Source organism: Aegilops tauschii, chromosome 1 (assembly GCF_002575655.3).
Source record: "Aegilops tauschii subsp. strangulata cultivar AL8/78 chromosome 1, Aet v6.0, whole genome shotgun sequence".
In the NCBI taxonomy this organism is placed as follows: Eukaryota; Viridiplantae; Streptophyta; class Magnoliopsida; order Poales; family Poaceae; genus Aegilops; species Aegilops tauschii.
Window position 1 is genome coordinate 376,374,162 of NC_053035.3, and position 9,794 is coordinate 376,383,955.

The window sequence follows — 9,794 nt, forward strand, 5'->3', positions numbered from 1 at the left end:
GACGGGCGAGTCATCCGTGGCGTTGCAAGCCGGTGCGGTCGCGAGAGACGGCCACGGCGTTGTAAGCCGGTGCGGGAGTCCGTTGAGTAAGGATGACCTCCTGTGCCGAGGCACGCCTCCATCTCCGCGGTATAGTGCCACTTTGTAATGAATAGTTCTCCTGCATATAAAATACAGCAGGGCAAAGTAGTCTTGCTTGGATAAATTAATATATGCTTTAAAAATAAATAGGATAAATAGCACCTGGTATTTTTACATCTGAGGTGCTTATACTGGATAGGCACATTTTGTTCCTGGACTGTGCATGCGCTTGGTCCAGTGACTTGCGCCCAGCCTCTATGTTTCCTCGGAATACGTTCTATCAATCCCAATGGTTGGTTTGATCGCCATAGTAATATAGTAGTTGATTTTTGCTTGATTTTGCCAGCAGTTTTGAGACGATAGCTCCATCATAGATACAACCATCTCTGAAGATCTGCAGTGCGGGTATCTCATGTTCAGTAGCACTGCTTCTCTAGATTTTGAGTGTGACTGTAGCCGAACAAGTGCTGCATTTTTCTTAGCATCCAAAATTAAATCCTCCAGAATAAGGCATAGCTTGACATTCAACTTATTGAAGATTCAAACTGTTGTAGAGATCATTCACTGCTTCTGTATCTCACACATGTTGCTCCAGCAAAGACAACTCGCAAGGGGTGAGGCGGCGACTCGCGGCAGCTCGCACCGGCGGCGACTCGAGGTAGGAGCGGTGACTCGGCGCGGCAGCGATGCACGGCAAAAGCGGGTGAACGAGGTAAGGTCACCTGGGGAACGGAGGCAGCGCACTGGCGGCTTAAGACCGGGCCCGACAGAGGAGGAGCAAGGGCGCGGGCATGAGCGGTGAGCCGGCGCGCGTGCACAGCAGCAGCAGTACTTTCAACTAGCACTCGTGGTAGGAGTAGCTGGTTTTGGTTTCAGTTTTCACAACAATATTACCAGCTATTACGCGGCAGCAGGCGACTTGGCAATTCGAGGCACAGCAGCAGCCGAGGAAGGGTTGGAGTCGAGGGCGGCTTGGAGTTCAGGCCGCGGGGTCGAGGGCAACTCGGAACAGGCCGGCCCGATGGTGAGTCGGCGAAGCGGGGGACCGCGACAGCGGTTTGAGGCAAGGCGGCCGTGAGCGGCTCGCAGCTGAGGCAAGCAGCAGAGGCAATTGATGCCGCGGTGGATCACTGGTGGCTCATGGCTTGAGGTGCATCTTCGTGTGATGAACAGTAGTACAAAAGTAGTACCTTAATTGATCTTTGACGTGAGCACTTAACTAATCCTTGGTGGATGAATTGCTTTTTCTTCATGTGGAGGAAACATACGAGGCGATTCCGGCATGGCAAGGTCCGACGGCACAGTCGAGCAGAGGCGAGCGGGCACAGCCGGCCAGCGTCGACGGGTCAACGGAGCTGCTGCTCAGGGCGTCTCAAGGCGGAAACGGAGTCCAGGCTCGGCGTGCTACAGCAAAGGGCGGCCTGGGCGACGGCAGCTTGAAGCTCGGGTAAGGCAGGAACAAGTCCCTGGCGGCTCAAGGAAAAAAGTACACGACGGCGACGATGACTTGGCGGCGCGGTAGTGCGGCGGCTCTCCCACTGCAGCTGAAAACGGGCGGCTCAAGCAGAAACGGCGAAGCTCGGCTAAGCCGGCGGCGGGTTGAAGCACCGGTGCACCGGGGGCCGCAGCCGAGCGACCGTCGAAGGCCCGTCCGATGATAGCGGCTCAGAGACCAAAACTGAATCCGTATTGACCAAGACTTGTAAGACGTGCGGTGATAGTTTGCCTCCGATCGATCTCTTCTTTCCTTGGTACTAGATGACCCGTTGCGCCAATGGCGCAAAGGGCGAGAGCAAGCCAGGTATTGAAAGAGTACACATAAAAATATTTAGAGACAAATTGAAACATATGGAAATAAAAAATTGTTGCCGGCAATGTCATGATTTTCTCTAACCAGTGTAAACATATATAAATAGTCTTCTAAAAATATTAGTAAAAGGGCGGTTGATTACATATGTAGAACAAGTGATCACAAACTTTGTTTTGACCACAAAGACAGTAATGAGATCTAAGTGTACATGCAGTATCACATGCACGAATGGAAATCTAAAGGCTATACATATCTTGCTGGATCGATTGATACGAAACAAAAGGTGGCTACTGTTGGTTAGGACATATAGACTGAAGGTCACCAGAAACTATCTTGTGTAGTCTTCAGGTGCTGCTCTGACTTCATGCCAATATACCATTAAACATGACAATGGAAAAAAAACACCATTTACCTTACCATTTCATACACCATTGTTATCATTTCCCTTAAAGAAATCCCAATTCCTTCATCAACGATAAAAGGAGTCATCATATACACTTGCTAGTCTGCTAGGTAGTACATTTGAAGTCTGGTAACAATTTAGTAAACTGCAAGCAGATCTCAGCTGGAAAAAAAATGAAGTGATTAGAAAATCATCCAGCAACGTACAAAACGAACGACCGGTTGACTGAGTGCCAGCATCAAAAAACACAGTACGGTAAAAATATCAAACGGCCTGAAGCAGCAGCGCACGGAAGTGCCCTCGCTGGGCAGGTAGCCCAGCAGGGTTTATATGTTCGATTAGTCTGATCAGATTGCACATTCTTCACATCTTCAGTAGCTGCAGCAGCAGCATCTTGCTTAGTTTCCTATCATGACATGGTAATGATGCTCGTCAGTTGAGGAATGCGTAAAAGGGGAAACGGTAAGAGTGGAATTGAACATGGATGCTAACATTTGTTTTGGATGCAGGGTCAACAACATCTCCAGCAAAAGCAGTTTCTGCAGTTTGGGTAGGATCTTTAGGCACAGCCGCAGATGATGTAGTTCCCTTGGTTTTGGAAGGCGAAGTGAAGAGCTTGCGACGAGAGTTCCTAGGCACGGTGATTTGCTGCATTTAAACATAAAATTATATTAGGTGTTACCAAAGTGACAAAGCAAGAAAGGTATAGCAGTGCACAAGGATGATTGAAATACCTAGGTATTTAGTCACAGGAGCTTGTCCTTGCCTTTCATTGCGATATAGGAGTGTTCATCTATTAATCATGTAATAGTCAGACAATGCAAAGGAGAGAACGCAGGGAGAAATAGTAACAATCATACAACGCAAAGCTGTGTACAGGGCAACAAGAATGCCTCGCATCAGGACGCATTAGGCAAAGGTAACTAAATGGAATACACAGCTGCCAAAAGCCATGAGTACAACAATGTTAGATTAGGCGGTGGCTGCAGCTGGTCATTAGTAATCATTCTATATGAGAACCTTAAATCGATTGAAAGAGAAGGAAATGTAAGGTTATTTACATTGATATATATTAGTTCAAATGGACGATCCACAAGGAAAGACAAAAAAATTGTGAAGCATATCATAAGTGGCACAAAAGCATTGTAAACTTTGCTCGAGGAATTTGTATATCTGAAGGAATCCATCACCCGAGTATAACATAAATGAAGTTGGTGTTCAGTTTAAATTTCTACCAAGCAAATGTAAGGTGTTGATGAAGCTTTAACAAAATTAGGGGCAACAACGATTAATTAACCCATCCGGTAGTTTTCAGTTTTCACCAACTTGTCCATCTATCCATAAGACTACATGGAACTGAACCGAAGGTAAGGATCTGAACCAAGAATAGCAGCGTAGACAAAAGCAAGATTAAACATCATTCTTCAGTCCTCAAGGGTACATGCATTCTCCTTCCTGACTTCGGCTTCCTGCTCTGGTGTGTAGTGTTCTCTAAAATCAGCTACTGCTTACACTCCCCCACTAAGTGAATAGTAACAATTTTAAGAGGATAAACCACACAGAGAATTGGTTCCTAATTAGAGCAGCTAAAGAAGCAAGTAGCTAACATTAGTACATAGAGTCTTGGAAGTGGGCTACAATATCATGGCAAAATGACAGGAGTACATCATTGCTTGTGGTTAGCATAGTTCTCTCAAAAAAATTATGGCTGGTTTGCTACTACTTCCAATTTTGTCTGTACTGTATTAAATAAGGCCCATCAAAGCATACCACAAATGGTTTTCTGTGCAAAATAAATAGACCAAAAAATGAATGAAACAAAATAAATACACAGCCCCTTACGCATATATGCAGATGAAAGCTTCCAACAATGAAACAATTTCTAGTTTAACCGAAAGGCATTAGCATAGGTGAGAACAAATATTTTCAGTTAGCTCTAACAAGAACAAATGGCAGGACGAAGAACAACCTCCAACCAAGGTGATGACGAGCCAGCAGAGCAATAGACGAAGACCAAACAGCAGATGAGAGGACAAAAGCAACCTGCGGCAGACAAAACAAATGCCTTAGGAGGGTGAAACACGAACGGAAAGAGTGTATAATCAGCAAACTACATAGACAATAGGCTAATTATGCTTGCAATCAGTATAAATATAATTAGCAACTACTATATATCCATTACTTGAATGGAATCATGAGCAACTTTCATGCATCGTAAATACGACGGCTGCCCCTCTCAACTCTTCTGTGCCTTATCTCATGACTACTTTTACTAATCAGTGACTGGGTTCAGTTGCTGTCTAAATCAAGACAATTGCATGAAAGCACAACACAGTACATCCTAATGTAAGATATTTTAAGTTTTTAACTAATAGAAGCAAGCACCTGTCAATTTATGATTACAACACGGCTGAAACACGGTAGGCACATCAACTAAATTGAGGCACACATATCTGTCAGCACGGCGGCACGGTCACATTTAAAGAATTAATAATTATGAAAAGCCTGTAGTGCAAGTCACAACTATAAATACTCTGTTCTCACCTAAAACTATCAGAACAGAGACAAATAAGAACAGAGCTGCCAATATAAATGAAGGTCAATGCAGAACACAACAGGTGAATATTTCCAAAGACAAGCAAACATATCCGTCTAGCCCGACACAGCATATTCAACATATCATACAACCACTTACGCAAACAGTTACAGCAGGCTTTCATAAAGTGGACTGGAAATCAGGGAAATAGACATGGAATATTTCTCTATAGCTACACGGTTTTGAAATATTTTTCTTCTTGAAGCTAACCAAGCCCGCTGTCTTTTTTTTAGCTGAAGATAAATTCGTCAGTTTGAAGTAGAAAAGCAATGACTAAACCTAAAGATCCAAGCAAAGGACCATCTACTTTTTATAACTAATCAATCCACCCAAACTATATTACTTTCTTACCTGTTTTAATGGAACACAGTAAACATTTTCCATTGCACTCTTGCTCCAAGCTTACAAACCCTACATATTTTAGGTGCTGCGTCCCTCTGATACTGTTGCATAGGTACTTAAACAGCAGCCTAGTAAGAATACTACTTGGCTATATTCAGGCTAAACTCTAAAGCATTAATCTAAGCCTCCACTTTGTGTGCACCTTCTCATTGTATTTATGCTCATTTAATGGCAGCACAGCATCCCATTTTGAATGCTAGCTAAGAATACCCAACTAATCAGACTTCTTTCCTATGAGATTGTAATAAAGAATAATGATGGTAGGTGATCTGATATTATATTCGACTAATAATAAAATAAGTAAGGAGAGCAGGGTATGGAAAGACATATAGCCTAGAAAAGAAGCATGCAGAGGAAAATGCCAAAGAGATACTATCATAAGCAAGGGCATTTGATGAATTCATTAATTAGTTAAGCCAGTACGAATATACATGACTGAAAAGAATATGTATTTTGTAGTTTGAACAAATGGAGTAACCAAGACAACAATAACTGGGCGTACAGTCTAAATTAAATGAGCCAGTTTGAGGAATTGTTATCCTCCAAACAATATTCAGATGATTCTATTTGCTATGATGATAATTCTTTACCTGCACATTACTCGGCATACCAAGTTCTCCATTCGGTTTCTTCTCTGCACGACACATGAATATATGAGCAACTAATTTTCTTGGTCCTATTTCTTCTTTCTCATATCTGCAAATATCATGTTTAGGAAACCCACGTATTAGTAATTTCAGAGGTGTACATTAGAGAAAATGTTCAACTAACAATCCAATTAGATATACATGTGCAGGTATGTTTATACACCTAGCCAAAAATTTGAGAAGATCAAATTAAGAATTTGAATGCCCAATGAAAATTAAACTTGGATTGAAAGTTCCCTTCCATTGCATTTGGAATCTGCTCTCTTTACCTCTCCCTATCCCACTCCCACTACCACACATTCATCACATAACACAGAGAGAGATAGAGGAGCACCTGGTTGGGAAGGAAGGCGTTGAGCGCGTCCGTTCCTCACCGTGGGGAGCACCTGTGGTTGGGAAGCAAGCCATGAACAACAAGTTGGAAAGGAACTATAAGAGGAAGGAATCCAGGGGAAAATCAGCCCCAAATCAAATCAACCAATGAAGAAATCTGCCATTGTTTTGACCACGAAATTAGACCAGACAAAAGGAGAAATCAACAGATAACAAATCACACGGTGCCCGCTTCTATACCTTGCTGCCGCCCGCTTGTTTGACGAGGATCACCTCGGCCAGTTCCTGCAGTCCCGCCGCCGCCGCCGCCCCGAATGCCGGTCCCGTCGCCTTTCCCTATTTGGCAGCTGGGCGAGCGAACTCGCCGGCGCAGGCCGACACCGGCCGGCGACCCTGTCCCGTCCGCTGCCGAGCCTCCCTCTCCTATTTCCTCTCTCTTTCTCCCTCCTCTCGTCATCAGCCACTCCTCTTTGCTCTCTCTTTCTCCCTCCTCTCTCTCCTGCACGGACCTGTGGCGCAGGATCGAATCAAGCGCCCCCGCCGTCGCCCTTTGCCTGCAGGTCGGATCTGGCGGGATCCCCTACTGCTCCACCCCAGCGAGAAGATCGGCGGCGGCTGACGAGGGAGGACGGGGTGGTGCTGCGCTGAGCAGTGGCCATGGACGGACTGAGATCCAGTGCCTTTATCAAGCGAAGTCACGCTGCAACTTTACCCTTCTAATCTCCATCCAATCCACATCCTACGGTCCAGATCACACATAGGAAAGGCTCTCAACACTTAGCAGTTTTCAGCATAGCTTTTGTGTAGATGATTACTCAACATTGACACTTATTGCTGTAGCATTCGGACATTATGCGCTGCAGCCTTTTAATATCAAGTTCTACTGGATTTAGTGTCAACTGCAATTGATTTATTCCACTTTGATTGCATAATGCACTACTGTATAACCAAACCAAATTTTGTTTTATAGTCTGCTCATGAGTATCTGCAGTTCTTTATTTTTTGGGTTTCAATCTGTTCAAATAAAACTGAGTTCAAGTGCCACTGCATCGTTGTTTGCAGCTTATTGATGTTTGCTGCTATCCTGAAACTGCTAAGTGTTGAGAGCCTTTCCCCTTATGTGATCTGAACCGTAGGATGTGGATTGGATGGAGATTAGTAGGGTAAAGTTGCAGCGTGACTTCACTTGATAAAGGCACTGGATCTCAGTCCAGTGGCCATACATGGGCAGCCCAGTTGGGGACGGGACGACGACCAGAGAGGCGACGGACCGGGAAGGAGGAGAGGAGGCAGGGATTGGGGGAGGGTCGGAGGAAGAGGGGGCAGCAGATTGGGGAAGAAAAGAGGAGACTCTCTATAGGCTCCCCATCGACGGACCCACGACCCCAGGGCCCGCCCGTCAGGGATAGAGGCTAGGCAAGGAACGAAGTGAAACTGGACGCGATTTGCAATTGCTGGCCGCGTGGATGGCCTGAGAGGGGCTGCTATCCTAGCGTCCTTTATAAGTTAAATTCACTTGTTGAACTCACGTAGTAGCTTTTTCTTCCTGGTAGATTCCTTGTGGGCGGGCATGTAGCAATCAAAGTTAACAAAAGGAAAAACCGATTTGGCTTCTGTGACGGTCTCGACGACTCCTGTACGCGGTAGCAGCGACTCGGCGAATCAGACAAAGCAACCGCAATTTGATGACTTCGATACGTACAGATGAAAACCCCCTTTGCACTTGGCTTTCTCGCGACGATGAAGGAAAAAAGTGATCCGGCCACGACGGATCGCCTGCTTGCATGCGAGGGCACACACAGATTTTAATTTTCTCAGACCTCATAGATTATAAACTGAAGTTGACGCAGATCTTTTCAACCCGGCTCTTCTTCATCCGAAAAATCACGAAATTCTCGATCCCTGGGAGAGATCCCACCAAGAACTCAACACCATCATGCGCGAGCCCCACGGTGGGCGCCAACTGTCGTGGAATTGTCACGGCAGATGTCCTAGTGAGAGGACTTAGTCGTGAGGCCAACGCATCTATGTGGTAGCTTGAGAGGGGTTGAGCGGAATCGAGAGACGCAACACAAGACAAGGGTTTAGACAGCTTTGGGCCCCGGGAAACATCATCCGGTAACAACCCTACTTGCTGTTTGTGGCTAGCCCTAGAGATTATTGAGCTTCTTACTTGTCCCTCTTGGGGTGCCCTGCCCCTCCTTATATAAGTTGAAGGAGCAGGTTACATGTAGAGTCCTAGTAGGATTAGGACTAGTCTATCTTCCCTTACAAGTTGAATACAAGTCCGGGTCTTGCTTCCTCGTAAAGGAAATATCCGTCATCCCTTTCCTCTTAAACCGGCCCATCATAACGTGAACCGGCCTTCTGGGTTTTGGGCCTTGTTGTCTATCTGACCCGCCCGCCGGGTTACTAATGAGTCGCCAAGATCGGGCGGGTTATCTGTGAATCACTAAGCTCCGGGCAGGTCACGAGTGAGTCCCCACGCTCCAACCGGGTCATACATCCGGTGGGTTACATCGCGGGGTATATCCTCGACACACCATGACTGGCTAAAGCGTCAGATGCAGAGCCTCTTGGTGGATGTTAATCGCATTCGCAATCTTGCCACCAAGAACGCATTCGTATCACATGAAGCCTGTCGGAGGTCTTGGAAGAGTCTAACATTGCTAAGCTCTGAAGACGATCTTCGCTAAGATGGCTTCACAGAGCGCTACAAATTTGATTCCACGCCTCCCCGGAATGCCGTCCTGCGTCGTACTCCTTCCTTAGAATACTCGGAGTATTCATCTTCGGCTGCAACTGTTGTTGCGAGAGTCGTCGATGAAGAAGACGATGCCACTTCACCAACCATGACTTCGCCGCGTCTCGACACTACACCAGGCCCCTCTACACCACCGGAATCCAACGTCGACCCTGCACCTTCATCTACTCCTGATGGGAACGAGTAGATGCTCTATGTCTTCAAACCTTTTTGGTCCTTACTGACAAAAGGGGGAGAAGCATATGAGTTGATAGTCTTCAAGCGGGTCCATATGGGTGGTTGCTATATTTTGCCAAGTGCTTACAACTCTCGTCTTTTGATACATTTGGTTCTTTGGGTTGTAACACTTAAACTTGATGGTCGTCTGCTACTTTGTCTGCTATTCTATGATGCGATGATAAATTCCGCATGAAGTCATTCCACGGACGTCCATTTTTCATTATGCATGTCATTATCTTCGTCTTTTCTCTATATGCATGATGAATTGTCTTCAAAAGTTGAAGAGGATCTCCACAAAACAAAACCTTCCATGTGCATTTGCATTCAAAAGCAAACTACTTATATGCACATCTTCAGGGGGAGCCTTTTGCTACTTATGAAGACAATGCCCTAACCCTTAAAAATTTCACGTACTTTTATCCCCGTTGAAAACTTCAACCAGTTTGTCATCAGTCACCAAAAGCAAACTTGGTTGAGGGACTAATGTGTTTGTGAGAATTGCAGGATAACACAGGTAGTAGTCCCTCATTAATTTGGTT

General features: G+C 45.5%; 1 protein-coding gene across 2 annotated transcripts; it reads right to left on the reverse strand.

Moving 5' to 3' along the window:
* Nucleotides 1-2,304: 2,304 nt before the first annotated feature.
* LOC109748429 (uncharacterized) lies at nt 2,305-6,976 on the reverse strand. 2 transcript variants are annotated; one of them, XR_005754670.3, is made up of 7 exons: nt 6,513-6,956; nt 6,274-6,429; nt 5,883-5,988; nt 4,264-4,337; nt 3,029-3,087; nt 2,787-2,942; nt 2,305-2,700 (listed from the first exon to the last, which is right to left on the reverse strand). XR_005754670.3 is itself a non-coding variant. In XM_040387296.3 (7 exons), exons 1-5 carry the CDS (start codon nt 6,727-6,729, stop codon nt 3,084-3,086), a joined length of 453 nt encoding a protein of 150 aa, XP_040243230.1. In that variant the 5' UTR covers nt 6,730-6,976; the 3' UTR covers nt 2,305-2,700; nt 2,787-2,942; nt 3,029-3,083. The 2 variants fall into 2 exon arrangements, 1 of the variants encoding a protein (XP_040243230.1); XM_040387296.3 differs by having other exon boundaries at nt 6,274-6,325; nt 6,513-6,976.
* Between the last annotated feature and the right edge of the window lie 2,818 nt (nt 6,977-9,794).

What these genes read in the sequence shown, in the direction of transcription:
- LOC109748429 (XM_040387296.3), bottom strand. Translation starts at nt 6,729, where the DNA reads ATGACGAGAGGAGGGAGAAAGAGAGAGGAAATAGGAGAGGGAGGCTCG. An exon ending in AACAAGCGGGCGGCAGCAAG is followed by an intron (nt 6,326 to 6,512) that starts GTATAGAAGCGG and finishes TCCCAACCACAG; the next exon opens with GTGCTCCCCACGGTGAGGAA. An exon ending in ACGCCTTCCTTCCCAACCAG is followed by an intron (nt 5,989 to 6,273) that starts GTGCTCCTCTAT and finishes TGATATTTGCAG; the next exon opens with ATATGAGAAAGAAGAAATAG.